Below are 20,242 nucleotides of genomic sequence, written 5' to 3'. Positions count from 1 at the left end.
CCAAGGAGCAAAAATTCTCCTTTGTGAGCTGCTGGCATTAAAATTGTGAGCGAGCGATTTGGCTGCTGCAAAGATCAGGTTGCTCTGGAGCCCTCCTTCCTGAGCCTAGACGAAAAGGTGTGTGCTGGGGGCTAATAAGCTGTGCGCTAGCTCAGCTTACAGGGAGTAGGCACTCTTTGAATGGGTGGCTGTCTCCTGTCCGGGTTGTGAGCGAGCGATTTGGCTACTGCAAAGATCAGGTTGCTCTGGAGCCCTCCTTCCTGAGCCTAGACGAAAAGGTGTGTGCTGGGGGCTAATAAGCTGTGCGCTAGCTCAGCTTACAGGGAGCACTGGCGGCGGTAACGGGGGGGGGAGAGAGGCACTCTTTGAATGGGTGGCTGTCTCCTGTCCGGGTTGTGAGCGAGCGATTTGGCTGCTGCAAAGATCAGGTTGGTCTGTAGCCCTCCTTCCTGAGCCTAGATGAAAAGGCGAGCGGGGGGAACTCAACGAGCGGCAGGAAGGAGGGAGAGCTCTGGGTGGCTGGTGGGCGACCTGTGGGGGACACTGGCAAGAGGTCGTCAGATATTGGCGAGAGGGAGGGGGGAGCAGCGCTGCCTTCAAAAGGGCCGGCCAGCTACAGCGCCGCGTCCTCCTGCAGAAGCACAGCCCCAGGTGGCCGGCTCCGGGCATGTCCCAGAGTACCGTATTCGCTCCATAAGACGCACTCACTTTTCCTCCCACTTTTTTTGGAAGAAAAAGTGCGTCTTATGGTCCGAAAAATACGGTAAATGGTGACCTGCAAGAAACTTGCAGAGACAGTGCATCCCATCCCCCCACCTTTGCTCCCTTTCTTCTCCCTGCTTCTCAAATAATCTACCCACCCTTTCTCCCCTCCTCTTCCCTGACAATCTTACCCCCTCTCTTTCTTCCTCCTTCCCCTTCTATGTCAGTCTTTCCTCCTCAATTTCCCCCCTCCTTCCCAGACAATCTTACCCACAACTCTTTCTCTCCCCCTTCTCCATCAGTCTCCCCACTATATTTCTCCCCCTCCCCTTCTCCGACAATTTACCCCCTCTCTTCCCCCACCCATCTCTGCCAATATTCCCCCATCTCTCTTTCTCTCCCCTTCTTACCTTGCCCTCTTCATCTGCCGCATCAGTGACAGGGCTTCCTGGAGCCTCTGTGTTGGCAGCAGGGGCCCACAGACGCCCCTGCATCAGTGGCAAGGTGCCTGTAGCAGGCAGGACCCCTGAGAGCCACCGCATCAGCTGAAGAGCCTCTGGCAGCCAGCAAAGCCCCTGGTAGCTGGCAGAACCCCTAGGAGCCACCGTGTCAGTGACAGGGCCCCCAGTAGCCACTGCATTGGAGGAAGGGTCCCTAGCAGCTGACAGGGCCTTCTGGAGCTGCCACATCAGCAGGGCCCCTGGCAGGGCCCCTGGAAGCCACTGCATTGGCTGCACAGGTGAGTAATCTGCACACATGCAGGTAACATTATTTGGGGTGCAGATTTTTAAAAAACCCTATAATTTTAATTGTTAATATTTTTCTGAAAACTTGGGAGGTTCTCCAAGATTGCAGGAAAATCTTTTCTCTCAGTGTGGGCCTGATCTACAGATTTAGATATTTGCAGATCAGATCACACTTTGATAACCACAGGAACTAAAATTTAGTGGGCTCAGTAGATTACTGTAAGAAAGGGAAAATAGAAAGTCTGAATAGCAGGATACACACTAGTTATCTAACACACAGTACTAAACATACGCCATGACAGCTGAGAGACGCTCAAGGAAAGTAGATATTGTGTGGCTTGTTGCTTTATATTTAGTATTTATTGTATTGGACCTAACATTGTGATGAACAGAGGAACATGTTTATCTGAAGGCTGTATATTTTGTTTAATTTTTTACTATATTTCATAGGCTTATACTTGTTCTCTAGCCAATATTATTTCTCTAAAATTTATCTGAAAGGATAAAACTGTCGTTAATATATTTTAACATTCTTCTGGTAAGCAAAGATGCAATGCTACATAAAAACAGTTTTTTGCTATGTGTTATGGGAAATAAATTCTATAAACTGCATGTCAACCACAAGTCTCATTCTGGGCCACTGTGTTTGCTCACATCTGAGACCCTGCGACAGGCTGAAAGAGTATTGTGGCTTTTCCACTTATGGCCCTCCTCACTGGAGGCTGATCAACTTGATTTGAGAAAATAAATTGGTCTGGTAACCTTCCTGGCTTTCCTTTCACCATCAGTGTTCACTAGGTGGTTTACAAATGAAATATATGCAATTAAAACAATAAAAAACACATTTTAAGATTATATAAAAGCAGCTATTTAAAAATATATCGTATTGATCCCCATGTATCCCCATGTATTAAAATGCACTTACCCATTTCTGAAAAGAAACCAAAGAACAGTGGAAGCAAGTTCCTCAACTCTGAGGCCACAACCTGCACTTGGACCCTGTTTTATCAGTGTGAGATGTCACTAGGGATGGTCCTTAGCTGTTCAAATCATGCTCCTGATGCAGCAATATCCTGTTGTTACTGCAGCTTTTTGCTTCAGTCTAACGCCACTTCCACCCAAGGCTCCTGAGGATCCCCATAAGCCACCAGATAAAGATTTGTTCTGGCCTGCACCTCATATTGAGGGTTCCCCCTTTCAAGCTTGGTTCTATCAATAGCCAAGGTGACCAGGGCTTTTTAGTCGTCATTGTCCCCGCAAGCAGCTCTGCTTCCAACTTTATAGCTCAGTGGCCATGTACGTCTTATATGGAAAAATCCACAAGCAAATTGTATGGGATTAGCATGAGATTTTTATGTCAATAAAGGCTGAGCAAAGGCTGATAACAAGGGTTTACTCTTTTCCACCAAAGAATCTGGAATGTGCAGGTGTTTACAGTTCATTTTAGACCTAGCATTTAATACTTGTAGAATCTTAATTGCAACACAGAGATAATTACAATAGGAAAAATAAGACTGTGTATTTGGATGGGAGTATGCAGCTGTGTTAAACTATAAACAGGATTACATGTGTAATTGTGTTCTTTCGGCCCACACACAGCCTGGAAGTAACTGATTCAGGGATGGTAGTATGAGTAATTGCTGAACATGCTCTGCGTGTTATAGCAGAGGTATCAGTCTTAGATGGACATGTTGTAGAAAGTGATGTATTAAACTTCTCTGCAAAATAAAGGTGACATGATGGTAATGCATTACACTATAGAAAATTTGCCTTTGAATTACATTGTTGTTGTTTGTGAGTTCTTAGACTTTTGGAATTTAAGCAATACTAGCAAATCAGGTGTCCAAGATGACCTTCCATTTTGCCATTAGACTTTCAAGGAACTTCAGTATTTTACTCCTTCAAATCTAATCTGTTAGTACAATGGCAAGAGCTATGAAAGTCTAGAACTACATCTTAAGATCAAAACAGTGCTTAAGTGATAGTTGAATGCATCCCTCAGGAACCTCAAAAAGGAAGTTGAGTTAGCTCAACAAAGAAAAAGATACCTTTCCGAAACTGGGAAAATTTATGGACAAAAGGCATAAAGTTTATAGCCTGTCAGACTCTTAAGAGAAAACTGGTATAAGATGTTCTTCCAGTGGTATCTTACTCCTACGGATATTCACAAAATGGACAAGAATTACAAAGGGATTTGCTGGAAATGTAAGGAAGTAGAAGGAATGTTTTATCGTATGTGGTGGTTGTGCAAAAAAAATGAGGAAATATTGGATTGAAATTCATGCAGAGATTAAAAAAAATCTTAAAATTAAATTCCCACTGAATCCAGAGACAATCCTACTGGGAATGATTCCAGATAACATGAAAAAAGACATCACAGGATATATGTTAACTGCAGCAAGAACACAGTTTGCATCTATTTGGAAAACAGTTGTCCAATGAAAGAAGCCTGGCCTGATAAACTAGCTAAATATGCTGTAATTGCAAAATTAACTAATCAAGTAAATAAAAGGCCAGTTAAAGAATTTCAGCAGAAACAAAGCATTTTATTCATATTATGGTAATATCTTGTAACTGATGATGTTCCTGATACCTGAGATAAAAAGCTGGCACCTCCTGAAAGTCAGGGAGAAGTTATTATATTATAGTCATTATTAATGCACATTATTCCTTTTTGATAGTATATATATATATATCTGTTTAAAAGAATTAAAATGATATTAAGTAAGCAATATGTAGATTTTTTTAATTTCTAGAAAATTTCTAGAAAAAAAGAGTTATGCTACTTTAAAATTACCTTATTAAATTATCTAAATTAAATTGTTAAAATTGTTAAAAATTGTGTGCTTTAAAAAACGTATTGCTATTTTGAGAAGTTTATGTGAATTGAGATTCTACTCCTGATCTATGTACCTATTACACTTATTCTATATATTAGAATCGTATCCTCAGTAAATATAAAATGTAAAAGCTTTTGATGAATAATGCTTGATTACTTTTTGTTACTCTTTCCCCCCTTTTGTTTCTTAATTGTATAATAAATAAAAATTATATATGTATGTGAATACACACACACACATATATAATATATAATTAGACACAGGGTTGTACTCACTAGTCTCTGATTGTTCCACTAGTATGTGTATAACTCATAGTCCTCCCATCATTGGTGGACTGCTGCTCTGGTGCCCATATTTTTCTGTTGCCTGCAAACATTTATGCATTCCCAGGCATTTGATCTGCTCCATTGGATTGACCTTCATTTTTGGTAAATGTAAACTTCCATGATTCCTTCTGCATTAAAAAAAACTGTCTGGCTGTCATTTTTTGAATATTTTGGGAAGAGCTGGAACCTAATTGCCAACAGCAAAAGGAGGCAGGGGACAACTGAATAGAAACACATTGCAATATGATGATATATATCCTAGAGATTATTTGTAATCTGTCTATCAGTACAGATAGGATTGCCAGCAGGGCTGGAGCAAAGTATTTTTCCCTTTAATCAAGGATTAATATGTGGAAATGGGCAGTTGAAGCGTCTCATGGCATGGAGGTAGAATAGCATCCCATTTGGCCTCTTTTATAGGGACAGGACATTTTTTCCCCTGCAGCAGTTGGCGACTATAGTTCAGGGCCATACAGTGGTACCACAGCCCACACATCCAAGCTAGACTACCATCCTTTTAAAGTCCTACCACTGGTTTTTTCCCAAAGTCATCAGTCCCTGTTTGGGGAATATAAAAGTTTAGTTGAGCATTGGATTTTGTTAGTTTAACACCTCTACCTTTCCTTAGAGCTGTCTCTTATCTTACAAAGTCCATGCCTGATGCAGTTTACTGAAATCACCTAACTTTTATAGTCTTGTTCAAATCCCATGATTAAAAAAAAAAAACACAACTAAATTTTCTTATCAAAAATAATTTGACTTGTATTGCAAATTTCTTTACTTTTGTGCTATGGGAAAGAACTAGCCCGCTCCTGAAAAGTATAAAATGTAGTACAGAAGAATGCTGGGATGTTACCCACCCCTTTCTGTATAGTCTGCATAATGCTATGGGAAAGAACTAGCCCGCTCCTGAAAAGTATAAAATGTAGTACAGAAGAATGCTGGGATGTTACCCACCCCTTTCTGTATAGTCTGCATAATGCTTTCCTCAGCCCCATATATAATTAGTAAGGCCAGGAGAGAGAGGCAAGGCACAGAATCTATTCATCATTCAAAGGTTTCTTGGGATGGAACACTTTAGGTCTTTCTGCTGCAATATCTCAGCAAGCTACCTTTTTAATGACTATCTAAATGCTGTCACTGCTTGTTCATGAACTCTTTCAGTAACATAACTGAAAAGCTGGAATTTATCATTTGGTAGTTCTGTGTTGGAAGATATGCTCATAATATTTGAGATTTTATCACTGAAAGTTCTTATTCTTTATTTGTTAGATCTTACATAGGCTATTACTCCAGCAGTTCCTGAGATGGGCTGCTTCTTCATGGTTCACATTCTGGACTGATTCATCCTAATCGTTAGGAATTCTGCCATTTTGTCAAGGCTTTCTCCTTTGTCATGTACATTCTTTCATCCTTTACATTACGTCGTTTGGGTACTGCTTTTCTGGGGGGTGGACTGGGAAACAACTGTTGTGTACACTGTTCTCCTTTTGAGTGAAAAATATGAGGAAGAATTTTTTTGTTAGAGCCGCTGGCAAACCAACTTCGACTAAGTGATAGTTTTGCAGGAATACCCATTAATCACAATATTTACAAAGTTAGTCTTTTCGCAGACGACTTAGTTGTGTATATTCATTGTCCTCAGCAATCCATTGAAGCTATTGAATCTATATTAGGAAAATTTGCTACAATTTCAGGCCTCCATGTAAATAACTCTAAAACTATTTTATACCCTATTAATTTGACTCCAGAATCCACTAAATATATAAGCTCACATTACCATTATCAATGGGTTCATAACTATTGGTCCTACTTAGGAATTAAAATTCCCAAGGATCTCACCAAATTATTTGCAATCAACTATATGGACACCATTACGAAAATTAAAACGCAACTTGAAATTTGGCACAATCAGAACCTTTCTTGGTTTAAAGGAATCCAAATCCTTAAAACCTTTGTATTCCCTAAGTTGTTGTACCTCTTTCGCACTCTTCCCTTGCCGATCCCCTCATCATATTTTATAAAGTGGCAATCATATTGGAGCAAGTTTATATGGGGTTACCGTAAATCTAGAATTAAACAACATACTTTGAGTAGGCCAACACGGATTGGAGGGCTCGCTCTCCCGGATATTAAGCTATACTATGAATCTTCTCTTTTATCGACGCTTGTCCGGATATTAAAATCTTCACCTCAACCTGAATGGGTTAAAATTGAGGAAATGTCATTAAATAATAAACAATTTGATATCGTTCTTTGGAATGCAAAACTACACAACCAACCGGGTATTGCCCAACATCCCTTCCTTCACTCACTGTTTAATGTATGGAAACGTAAACATAAACACCTAGTCTCTGATGTATCTCTAGCATCTACATACTTTGGTCAAGAATGGTTTCCTCCTGCCAAGGATCCTACGACCTTTTTGAGTTGGAAAAATGCCAATTTAACTACTCTATATGACTTAACTTTAAGACAAAAACTATTGGAAAAAACCAAATTGGATAAAATAACTAAATGTAATCTTCCCTGGTTGGAGTATACACAATTACGCCATTTATTTTTCCAACCGCAGATTCGACAGTCTTGCTCAAAGCCGCTTTCCATTTTTGAAAGATTGATAGTTCAGCCGCATATCAGAAACACGGGTCTGATCTCTAAAATTTATAATATATTAATTGATCCACAACCCCATAAATTGCCCACTTATTCAGCCGCATGGGCAAAGGATCTTCAAATGAGTTTAGACGATGAGTTTTGGGATAGAGTATGGACTTCATATGCCTCAAAATCTAAATCCATTAATATCAGACAACAAAACTTTAAAATTATTTCGCGCTGGTATTTGACTCCACTTAAATTAAATAAAATGAACAAATCAATCTCACCTTTGTGCTGGAAGAACTGCGGACACTTGGGGACTTATTTCCACTGTTGGTGGGACTGTCCGCTGATAACGACATTCTGGAAAGACATTATTCAGGAAATAACTCAACTAACTGGAATAGAGATACCGAGGTCGCCGGCAGTCATTTTACTGAATAATTGGTCAGATATCCAAATAACAACACATAACAAAGAATTACTCACCTTGTTGACTTCCGCTGCAAAAACAACCATAGCTTCGAATTGGAACAAAAATGTGAAACCTGAGCTACGGCAGTGGTATTCAAATATCTGGAATCATTTAATTATGGATAAAATTTCCAGTTCATTGGCCTATATAACATCTTCCAATTATTCGGATGCCTTTTACGGACGCTGGCGTCCCATCTTGGAGAAATTAGAGTTTATCCTGGAGAATGTCAGTAGTTCCCAAAAATCGCAATATTATTCTTTTATCAGTCAGACTTGGGCATTATGAATTACTATCATAACAATGTATCAATTTCAATTTTGTACACTGTGAAAAGTCCATTACTGAATGACTCTCTATTTTATTTCTTTGTTGATGTTGTTCGTTGAAAGTTATGTTTGGATTACTATATTGTATTGAAAACAATAAAAATTTTATTAAAAAAAAAAGAATTTTTTTGTTGTTCCTTAGCAAATAATGTAAAATCCTGTTTCATCTCTCACCTTTCTGCTTTTGTATGGGTGTTAGGTGGCTGATATTTCAATATACTGGTACAGTATTTCCACAACATGGCACCCATTGATGCCTGGACCCACCTGCTTCTGCCATTCTCTTGCTTCTTTCCTAAGGCAAAGAGCCAATCCTTACTTTCATTTACCACATTGGCGCAGAAGAACCCAGGTGTATGATAAGCATCTATTCAGAAATAGCTGCCCATGTCATAGAAGGATGCTTAGCATGGAACCTCCCAACATTTTGTGATTGCTTCCTCCAAAGCAGCCATTTTGTGGTGACTATGACTGTCATTTCTCAAAATTCCTGAAGTGCCCACAGGCTCAACAGGTTTAGGGACCCTTGTCCTAGTAGATTAGGCAGAGGTGCCAAGAATCTAATGTGTTTGAAATTGTTATTGAGATGTGGTTAAGGTTATCTTGGTTAAATATATTAGTCAATGACATGTCTCCTGGTTTGTGATGGTGTTAAATTCTAATGTTCTATTTCACAGGGTAAATCTTTCTTTATTGGGAATGAGGAATTTGACTTTGAGAGCCCTGTGGAACAGTCATCTGATGTAACTTTCTCCTTTAAAAGTCGAAAGGTACACATTAGATTCTTTTGATTTTTAAAAAATTATCACTTTTTTGCATTCTTACAGAAGAATTAATTATTGTGAGACTAAGCACTTTCATCACTACCCAGGTTGATTTTATGACTATAAAATCATAGAGGGCTTTTTTTCAACTTGAAGCTTATCTTACTGTCTTTCCTAAGATTAAAGTATTGTATAAGGGTAGTATAGTTTAGGTAATTGTGCATAGTATTACAAATTTTGATCTACAATAGCTATGTCCATCAACACACTATGTCTGTCTGTCTGTGTGTATGTCTAGTACCGCTCATACAGCTATCAACTTAAGCAGAAATTAGAACAATTTTTTTTTAAGACCTTACTCAGTATAATTTCTCTTATATTTGATTATTGTGCCTATGTATTTTGCCATGATACCTGGGTTTGCACATTAGCAATTCCATATCTTTAAGTAAAGGGGTGACTAAATTAGCTATCAACTCATCATTGAATGTAGGGCACTCCATAATCGTATGTTCGATGGTTTCAATTTTATCACATGAGCATCTGCATGTTCTGTTAAAGTATGATACTCTATTGTATCTGCTCTCCAAAACTGCCAAGGAAAGAATGTTCATTCTTGCCAAAGTAAAAGCTCTTCTTAGTTTTGGGACTGACAACTGATAAAAATATTTTGGCAGTTGCATCAGGAGGGCAATTCCCAAATGGAGTGTCAAACACACTATATATGGATGTTCCTTTGGGCTCCAAATCACAAAAAACTCTGTCTCCCTTTCTGTGATTTGTTTTCTGTGTCTATGTATAATGTATAATCTATGTAAAATAATGTTTGAAACTGAAGCTTGTTGACATTGATAAAGTTCATGAAAGGAACTGTGGACATTTGCTCTTGTTTGTAATCTTCAATTTTTTTTATGTTCATATTTATAGAATCAGCCAGGTATATAACTGTGCTTGGGACAAACCAGATATGTGACTCAATAGAGCAGTGTGCAAGGTCTCACTTTATTACACCTAAACCATCTTTGAGGGCAGGGGACTTTTAGCAAAGTCATTCATTTATGTGTCCTTGCACAATTTAAACTTTGTTTACATGAATATTTATTTTTCCCCTCATTCACATTTATTCTAAAAGGAAAACCTTGAAGTTCTACTTATTTTAAAAAACTGAATAAACGAACATTATTACTCCACTCTGTTCTTTTGAGGGACTGTTAATATGCTTATAAAATTTTGCTGCACATTGATCTGTTTGCTTTCTTTTCTGAAGTGTTGTTATAATATGGATCTGCTCAAAATAATCAAGGGGTCGGAGGCACAATAGAGATAGCTAATATTTTACTTGGGATGGCAAAAATAGAAGAGAACTTATTTTCCTTCACTCAGAATGCTAGAATTTACAGCCACCTGAAGTTGATGAGCAAATAGATTCAGGAGAGACAAAAGGAAGTACTGGGCCCCCAGTGAGCAATACAATTTAACTCATAGAGGAAAAGTCCATCAGTAGCCACTGTACTTAAATGTACCCAGGGCTGATGAGCAACAACAGAATGTTGATTTTGGTCTCTGTGCCCTGTTTCTGCCATGGCCACTGTATCAAACAGGGAGCTGAACTAGATGGACTATTGGTCTATCTGGCAGAGCTTTTCTTGATTTAGTAGGGGGCATTAGTCCCATGATGCAGCAGTCACAATAGGACCATAGTAGCTAGGCTCTTAATATCTGATAATTTGCAGTGTAGTCCCAAGAACACTTTCCTGAGAGTAAGCCCCACTGAAAAAACCTGAGTAAAATTCTAAGTAGAACTATTTGGGGTTGCTTTCTTCACACTTGATCTTAGCCAAAAGGCAGAGAAGCAATTGCTTTCTTAATCTGTAACAGATAACTTTTTTTTCCAGTTTCCCCATGCAAGTGAAACTCTGCCTCTTGATTTATACATTAGAACAAATCAGGTCAAGATTGACAGCAAGCTGATGGGTAAGTATGAGGTTAGAAATGAAATTGAAAATGAAATTTAAAAAGTTTATTTTATCAAAAATCTCAGTCTGGCACTTGTGCAGATTGATTTTAAGTATTGTGTATTATCAGATGTATCCTATCTCAAAACCCTAGCCTGGATAGCACAGGCTAGCCCGATTTCAGAAGCTAAACAAGGTGGGCCTTGGCTTGTATTTGGAAAGGCAACCTCCAAGGAATAATACCCTGCCAGATAATCTTAGGATCTCCTGGCCATACTATGCACAACGCATAATAGTAATAATCACTATCATAATATCTCAACAGTATGTAAATTATATTACTTTAAATAGGCTTTTTGCCCAGGAAAAGAACACATTATTACTTTGTGAGGTTCTGGCATCGGGCTGGAATTCAGGGCTATCTTCTTCTCCAGGGTTCCTTTAGCAGGGGTGGAAAATGGTCAGTAAAATCAGTAAAAGTCAGTTTTTTTATCTTGGTCATTAATTTCTCAGTTTTTTTAAAAAAATGGTCAGTAAAGTCATTATTTCTTTGTTTTCATGAATGCAATTTGTGGTTTTTTTGTTTTCGTTTCTGCATTTTGGGGGAAACATAATGACTTCCCAGCAGGGAGAGATTTTTTTTCAGTTCAGAGATAGTACAATGAGAGCAGAACTTATCTGGGTAATAAAAACAATTTCAGCTGACTTCACTTTTGAGCCATCTTGTGAACATGTTGGGGAAACTTTCCAGTTTATATTTCCAAATGCAGTGCCCCAACATTTTCTCCTCTCAAGGACAAAGGCACGGTATCTAACAACAGATGCGCTGGCTCCATACTTCAGAAAACAGTTGCTGAAGGTCTTTAATGGTGCATATTACACCTTGTGTTATGATGACATCACCAATGCAGCATCTTACAAAGAATTGCAGGTAGCTGTTAGATCTTCGTCGTGGTCTCTGTGCAGTCCCACACATGGGTTGAGCGCCTGCGCACGACCTCGACCGGAGAAACTCTGGAGCTTGCCTCAGACATCCTTTTTGGCGAGCTCTCTTTCCACCCTGGGGAGCAAGCATGCCTGGAGCGGGGGAGAGAGCCACCTCCCACTCAGTTCCTTTTTGACCACCTTCATGTTCACACCTTGCTAAACGTTGCTCTTCGATTTGCCTCAGCTGAGTATTTTGACCTTCAGTTCTCTTCTTCATTCTTATTTTGTTCTTCTTTTTCATCTTCTATTTAATCTCTAAAAAAGAAGAAGAAGGAAACTTTAACAGTTTTTCCTCACTTTCTTTCTTGTCCGTCCCCATCTCCTTTGGCGTTTGTATGGGAAAGAAAAAGTTTTTTAAGACGTGTGTCATTGCCCAGCTAAAATTCCATCTGACGACGGTCACAATCTTTGTCTATTGTGCTTAGGCGAAGCTCATCGGGTTGACTCCTGTCCCCACTGTGCCAACTTTACCCATCAGGCTAGAAGGAACAGAGTGGCCAGGCTTCGTACTGTTCCTTCTGGAAACTGTTTTGTGCCCGAACATGTCTTCAGCTGCTTCTCAATCTTCGCTTCACCAGAAGCAGGCAGAAAAAACAAAACCACCAAAGCATAAGCCAAAAAAGCATGACGATAAATTGGCGTCAAAATCGAAATCGAAACCTTCGACATCAGCTTCAGCCCCGAAGCTCAATCCCATGCTGATTTCTGGTCTATCGACCTGTACTCCTGTGGTGTCTTCACTTCCTCAAAAGGCCAATCTTCAGCCTCCGACACCACCACCTACTTTGTCTTCGCCCTCCGGCCGTATTCCGTTGGGCCAATCCTCGAGATCACCTTGCCAACCTTTGTCTCGCTGTGAGTCTTGATCTTCCTGTCACTCTCATATGCCTATCCACAATTTGGATGACAGGGAGCATTTTTTCAGGGGTCGATCCAGATCTAGGTCTCGTTATGACCGCAGATGGCATGATCGCCGACCTACCTGAGGGACCGCCTTTCCCCACACATACCCCCAAGAGCACTTCGGTCGGGGACACAACACTGCCTGGTGATTCCAGGCCCCCGGGAGGCAAAACTTGCTGCAACCAGGGCCAGATCCTTCTCAGTGGCGGCCCCCACCAGGTGAAACGAGCTCCCGGAGGAGATCAGGGCCCTATGGGACCGTATGCAGTTCTGCAGGGCCTGCAAGACGGAGCTCTTCTGCCAGGCTTTTATATAGGGGCCGCCACTACCACTACCACCACTACCATTACTACCACCATCAAGGGTGGAGAAAACAACGGGGTTAGGGGTGGTTCCCAGAAGAACTGCCACAATTTGCATGGCACTGATACTGCTGAACTGGCTTGGACCATCGACAGGGCAATATCACCCTAATGAAATGACCGATACCATCTTCGGAGACCATCTTGTTTGTATGGAGCACTTTATTCTGTTTTTGTTGTGATTTAATAGTTTTAATGTTTTATACTGTTTTTGTGTATGGGCTTGTGCCCTCATGTAAGCCGCCCTGAGCCCGTTTGCGGGGAGGGCAGGGTAGAAATGTTAATCATAAATAAATAAATAAATTCTCCTTTGAGATCGGTGTCTGATTATCAGTCGTGGTCCCCTGATGTCCGCTACCAGAGGCTGTACTATTCTCGTTTGTACTCCAGGTCTTCTACGCCTCGCTGAGATCGTTATGATCGATTCCGCCATCCTGAATGTCCCGAATGCCGACAAGTTCCTGCATACTCTAGACGTTTGCAACCTGTTGCGTCTGCTTGTTCTCTGGCGCTCGATCAGCCTCCAGAGCTCTCAAAATCTATGGATGCCCCGAAGAGTTCTCCCTTAGAATCTTGGTACCATCCACCTGCTGATGACCAGACGCCTATTGATGTCTCTCAACTGTTGCGATCACCTTCTCCTTTGTCTATCAGACCACTCAGACTCCAGTGATCTTGATTCCAATGTTATACGCATCGATGATGAGCCTTGTCGCTTGGGCTCTTTATCTCGTACCGAAGGCCCGGAGGCCTACTTGGAGTGGTGACGAGAATGGCTACTGCTGTCCAGGTCCAAGGGTCCACTGAGACACCCGCAGTGACTGATGTAGTTCACAAACTTGTTCAGGCTGACTTGCCACCATCTACAGTCCTGCCTCTGCTTCCTGTACACCTCTCTGCTCTCAAAGTATCGTGGGATCACCCTGCTTCTGTTTTCCCCAATCTCGAGGCGTTATGAGGGTCTCTATAAGATTCAAGAGTCCTCTGGGAAGTTCCTTTTTACTCAACCTCCACCGAATTCGATGGTTGTGCACTCCTCTTCGAAGTCTAAACAACCAGTCCAGCAATCCGTTCTGCCTGATTGCGAGGGCCGCAAGGTCAATGTTATTGCCAAGAAAATGTATTCGGTGGCTTCTATGAATATAAGAATTGATACCTGTTTATCATACCTTTCAGCCTACACCTTTAATGTTGCTACAGCCGTGTGTCCCGTTGTAGAATCGCTCCCAGAGGAGCACCGCCTTCCTTTGTCAGGAGCTTTATCCGAGATCTGTACGATCTCTAAGCAGCATATCAGTTCTATTCGTCATGCTGTCACCTGTTCGTCTAAGGTCCTGGTCTCTTCCATTGCTCTCCGTTGTCACGCTTGGCTTTGGAGCACCTCTCTTCAACCAGATGTTAAATTCCAGATTGAAGACCTCCCTTTTGATGGAGAGGGACTCTTCCACTCTACCACTGATGATGCTTTGAAGGCTGTTGATGATAGCCAAAAGCAGGCTCGAAACCTTGGAGTTTCTACCTCCACACCTCGACCCCAATACCGATCCTGGAGACCTTACTATAATAAGTGCCAGCCGTCTCCTGCCTCCACCTCTTGGTGGAGAAAGAGGCCTTATGATTCCCCCCAGTCTCATCGACCGCGTCAGCAGGCCCCTAGGAAGCCCCAGCAACCAAAGTAGTGCATTTGACCACTTCGATTGCCTGCCGTCGCCTCTCTCCTTTACCCCTCCAATTCGGACCCAACTCTTCCCCTTCCTTCCAACCTGGGAAGAAATTTCCACCAACTCCTGGGTCCTCACCATTGTACGGGTCGGGTACGCCATAGAGTTCGTTTCGCCTCTCGTCCTCCCTCACTTTGTCATAACACTTCTGGATCCCTCGCTCTCCCTGGAGATTTCAGCCCTTGTAGACAAGGGTGCCATCATCATCCCAGATGTGCAACAAACCCGAGGCTTCTACTCCAAGTATTTCCTAGTTCCAAAAAGAGACGGCGGCTTGCAGGCCATCATGGATCTTCGAGATCCATGCCACAAGTTTTGAATGGTGACTTTGCAATCCATTCTTTCTCTTCCCAAGTCTGGCTGGCTATCGTCCATAGATCTCCAGGACGCGTATTTTCATGTTACCATCCGCCCCCAACATCGGAAATTCCGATGTTTCACTGTGGGAAACACACATTACCAGTATCAAATCCTCCCGTTCAAACTTTGCACCGCCCCAAGGGTTTTTACAAAACTCATGGCGGCTGTGGTGGCAGACCTTCATTGTGGAGGGATTGCCCTTTACCCCTATATTGGCGATTGGCTTTTGGTTGCCCCTATGGAGGACCAGCTAGCCCGAGACGTCCACACGACCCTCTCTCTTCTTTCTGCCCTAGGGCTCTGTGTCAACCTATCCAAATCGACTCTCCGCCCTACCCAGGTCCTGCAGTTTTTGGGTGCCCGCCTCGATATGACCATTGAGACCACCTTTCTTCCAAACTCGAGAACCTTGGACATAATCTTATTGGTAGCTACATTCCAGACCTCTCCCCGACAATCTGCTCGGTCCATCATGAGGCTCCTGGGATATTTTGCCTCCACAGTCTTCGTTGTTCAGCACACCAGACTCAGGATGCGTCCTCTCCAACTTTGGCTTCTCCGTGCTTTCAATCCTCTCTGGAGTCCATGGAACGAGATCCTTTCAATCCCAACTCCAGTCATCGACTCCCTCTCCTGGTGGTCCCTTCCTCAGCATCTCCTCTCCAGCATGCCCTTTCGGCATCCTCCTCCAGAGATTTCGCTGTCCACAGATGTATCCCTCTGGGGTTAGGGGCCCCAGTGTGGAATGCTCTTGGCCAAGGGGGCGTGGTCTCCTTGGGAAGCCATCCTTCACATCAATGCACTGAAGCTATGAGCTGTTCCTCTTGCTCTACGGTCCTTTCTCCCGATACTGCGGGCCAAAGTTGTCCCAAGTTGCCTCGGACAATACCACCACTGTTTTCTACATAAAGAAGCAGGGTGGGACTGCCTCTCTTCACCTCTGCAGGGCGACCATTGATCTTTGGAATTGGTGCCTCCACCATTCCATCATGCTCTTGGCGATACACATTCCAGGCATTCAAAACGTTGATGCCAACCATTTGAGTCATTCAGGGATGCCAGACAATGAATGGTCCATCCAACTTCGATACCTGCGACTGGTCTTCCTCAATTTCAGTCGTCCCACCATCGACAGCTTCACCACTACAGAGAATGCTCAATGTCACCTCTTTTTCACCAGAGGTCCGCCGTCTGCTCAGTCTCTTGGAGATCCCTTTCTTCACACCTGGAAGGCGCCCTGTTTTATTTCTTCCCGCCCTTCCCTTTGTTCTCCCATGTCGTTCAGAATATTGTGGCTGGTGCCACCTCCTGCATTCTCATCACGCCCTGGTGGCCGCACCAAGTATGGTTTCTGCACCTCCTCCATATCTCCCAATGAAGGTTCTGGCCCCTGCCTCTCGTCTCCGATCTCCTCTCTCGGGATCGAGGCAGGATCCTGCACCCCAATCCAGCCTTTTTCTGACTGACTGCTTGGAAGATCCTGCCCTAGATTTCCCACCAGAAGTGTCTGACGTCCTCCTTAATTCAAGGAAGCCCTCTACCCGCATCGCTTACTGCTTGAAGTGGAAGAGGTTTCAATCTTATGCCTCCCGTCATGCCTTTGATCTGATCCAGGCATCTCTGTGCGAGATCTTGTCCTATGTTGTCTCCCTGAAGGAATCTGGCCTCATTTACTCCTCCCTATGGGTCCACATACCATCACTTGATACAGGGCTCTACAGTGTTTTCGCACTGTCTCACAAAGTCTTTCCTTAAAGGTCTTCTTCAGCTGAGTCCCCCGCGGAAGCCCTTTGTACCTTCGTGGAGTTTCTCACTTGTCCTGACTCAACTCATGACTAAGCCATTCGAACCTATGGCTTCCATAGATCTTTGGTTACTCTCATGGAAGATGGCCTTCCTGATTGCAATTACGACTGCTCGCTGGGTAGGGGAACTTGCTGCCTTTCAAGCTGATCCCCCTTATACAATTTTCCATAAGGAGAAAGTTGTTCTCAGACCAGATCCTTCTTTCCTCCCTAAAGTCATTTCTGCCTTTCATCTGTCTCAGTCGTCTATCTTACCTACCTTCTTTCCAAACCCGGCTGACGCACCTCAGAGAGCCTTACACTGCCTCGATGTTCTTGCACCGAACGAAGCCTTTTTGTAAGTCTCCTAGGCTTTTCATTGCCTATGGTCCCCAGTCTGCGGGGGAGCCGATTTCGTCTCAACGTTTGTCAAAATGGGTGCTTCCACCATAGCCCTTTGCTATGAACTGGCGCATCAACCCATTCCTACCTGTATTACTGCCCACTCTACATGGGCAGTATCAACATCGATGGCCTTCCTGGCTGGTGTCCCGTTACAAGACGTCTGTGCTGCCACTACATGGTCCTTGGCATAGACCTTTGTGTCCCGCTATGCACTTGATGTTCGAGCTTGATGGTGCTGCGATCTCTCTTCGCTTGATCCTTCGACTTCTTTAAGTAGGACCCGTGAATTTAAATAATGATGCTGTGTCCTAACCAGTATTTTTGTCTCTTTCAGCTGCCAGCTCCCTCCTCCAACTGGTTCAGCTCTTGTAATCACCCATGTGTGGGACTGCACAGAGACCACGACGAAGATCTTCGAGTGGTCATCTGTGCAGTACCACAATCCCACCTGGCCTTGCCCACTGCTGGCATCTCCTGATCACTTACCTTAGCTTGATGGGACTTACCTGTAGCGGTCGAAGGAACGGAGTGGGAGGCGGCTCTCTCCCCTGCTCCAGGCATGTGCAGTGCGTGCGTGCTCCCCAGGGTGGAAAGAGAGCCCGTCAAAAAGGATTTCAGAGGCAAGCTCTGGAAGTTTCTCCGGTCGAGGTCGTGCTCAGGCGCCCAATCTATGTGTGGTACTGCACAGATGATCACTCGAAGATCATCAGTTACAGGTAAGCAACCTGTTTATACTGGTCACCAACCAAAAAGATGAGTGACCAGTCACCTCCAGACTCTTTTATGGATTCTACAGCAACTAAAGATATTTATAGTAAACCGGATGAAACTTTGGATTTGGCACAACTTCCTTGGTCAAAACTGCTAATGCTAAGTAATGATGGGCCAAATGTCAAAAAGGCTGTCACTAAACTCATGAATGATTATCATATTTTGACAGAGAGACAGTCTGTGGTAGATATTGGCGTTTGTAACATAAACATGTAGTCCATTCTGTAGGGGCATGGCGGAACGGGGAGACGATGCATCAAATTTAATTTTCTTTCTTCATGATTTTTTTGATGGGTAGCCATCACAATGGGAGGATTTCACAAAAATTCAAAGAGATCTCAGTATCCCAAATCATTGTTTCTTGAAACATGTTTCTTCTAGGTGGTTATCAGTAGAGACTGCTGCCACAAAACTGATTGAACAGTGGCCAGGAGTTACGAAGTACTTTTAGGACTTTGTTCCTAAGAGTAAAAGTGATTTGGTGAAATCTTCCACAAAGTATAAAACATAATCAGGTTCTTAAAACATGAAAGCAGAGATGATATTTTGTTGCACAAGTGCCCACTTATTTACAAAATTCACTGGAGTGTTCATGAAATAAGTCTTTGGTGCATGTGATACAGTTTTTTGCCAGTATTTGGCCAGATTTTTTGGAATTTTGGTCAGTAAAATCAGTAATTTCCACCCCTACTTTAGTAGGCCTTGCCCTAGGGGAAGAACCTGAGAAAAGAGCAAGAAGAGGATGGTTTACAAGGCCCTCTTCTTTTTCCCGCTTCTGCTAGTAACCTCTCCCAAGTTGCCTTAAATGAGGTCTGGCCCTTCATCCCTGGCTCTCCCTTTTAAAGAATTGCCTGAGGGTGGGACAACTCTGACATTACCCACTCCGCCTATCCTGGGGGAAGGTCCTATGGGAGTGGAGGGTTCTAGGCCCAATGGGCAGATGGCTGCCTGGGATCCTATTTCCCTAGTCCCTCCCCCATGGGAAGCCTTATAAGGCTTCTACTCTGGCCTGCTGGCCCAATGAGGTCAATGCAGCCTGTTTTCTACCCAAACCTTCCAAAGAATCCTTCCTGGCTCCCACTACAGATTACAAAAGGGCCATCACTTGTGGTGGATTCTACTGTTCATCTGCCATGCTTGTTGACTTGTGCCTGTGCTACTGGCTCCTGGGGTTTGGCTGCTGGCTGGCCGCTGGCCTGACCAGCATTTCTGGGTGTTGTGGGAAGCTGGGAAGCTGCTTCTGTGGCATCACTTTGGGCTTCTGCAGCCCTCCCTGGACAGTTTCCTTGGCATGGTCTGGAGGCCTCTGTTTCCTTGGAGAGAAGTGTGGGGGTGGGAGGCCTGACTGCAGACACACTTCAATAGATAACATTTAATCTTAGTGTTTGGTCCAAACATTTTCTTGACATTTGCTTGCCTGAGTATGAAAAATACAGTTTTTCTAATACCCTGTCATCCAATCTCATGATAAAAATCGTATAGCACCTTCCAACATCTGCATCATACACAATGGATCTTTGCAAGAGTGGCCAGATCTGAAGACCACTAAATAATTTTAATCAAAAACTCTTTTAATCATACGCTGCAGCCAGGCTGGCAAATAAAAGAGCACACTTTTTCTAGATTTGAAGACTTGCCACTGTATGTAGCAATGTCTTGCTTTTCTGTGCTACTGTCACTGGAGTTGTTTCTGATTATACTGTCCTAGCCTTGCAAATTTTTTCCTTCCTGTGTAAACAGTATATTTCCTGGCAGTCATAAAGATTCGTTCACAAAGAATAATTATGCTGGGCTGAATCCCAGGAATTAACCCTCCAATGCTTTTTTAATAAAAAATTTGCTCTTTACTTCAATGAAGTGACTCTTATTACTAATGTACCCATTCTGATAATTTCTATGGAGCTGCAAATCCTTCTATAAGTACAGCTATTTTGATAGATTTACTTTTTTGATATATGTTGCAGGGGGAAAAACACCACTGTTAGAGAATCTATAATATATAAAAGGCAAGTCATGTTGTTGACGACTCACCTACTCTCCCATTGGCCACTGGGGAAGCTGCCTTGGCATCCTATTGGCCCGTCCCACGACTCCTCCATTCCTATATCTCCAGTTTTATGCATTGCACCTTGAGAGCTGTAGTTCTCAGCTGGCCTTACTGCAACCATAGCAAACGGAATTAGAACTACAACTCCCAAGTTGGGAGTCCCA

General features: G+C 42.8%; 1 protein-coding gene across 1 annotated transcript in view; it reads left to right on the top strand.

Moving 5' to 3' along the window:
• The window catches only part of PLXNB2 (plexin B2), a 147,918-nt gene that overhangs the window by 9,540 nt on the left and 118,136 nt on the right, over positions 1 to 20,242 (top strand). The window contains exons 4-5 of the mRNA XM_015411815.1: positions 8,697 to 8,789; positions 10,679 to 10,757. Coding sequence (XP_015267301.1) covers positions 8,697 to 8,789; positions 10,679 to 10,757 — 172 coding nt within the window. The remainder of the gene's footprint in view (positions 1 to 8,696; positions 8,790 to 10,678; positions 10,758 to 20,242) is intronic.

The sequence above is a fragment of the Gekko japonicus genome, unplaced genomic scaffold (genome assembly GCF_001447785.1).
Source record: "Gekko japonicus isolate JY-2015 unplaced genomic scaffold, Gekko_japonicus_V1.1 scaffold283, whole genome shotgun sequence".
Taxonomy (NCBI): Eukaryota; Metazoa; Chordata; class Lepidosauria; order Squamata; family Gekkonidae; genus Gekko; species Gekko japonicus.
This window is presented reverse-complemented; position numbering and strand designations above follow the sequence as displayed.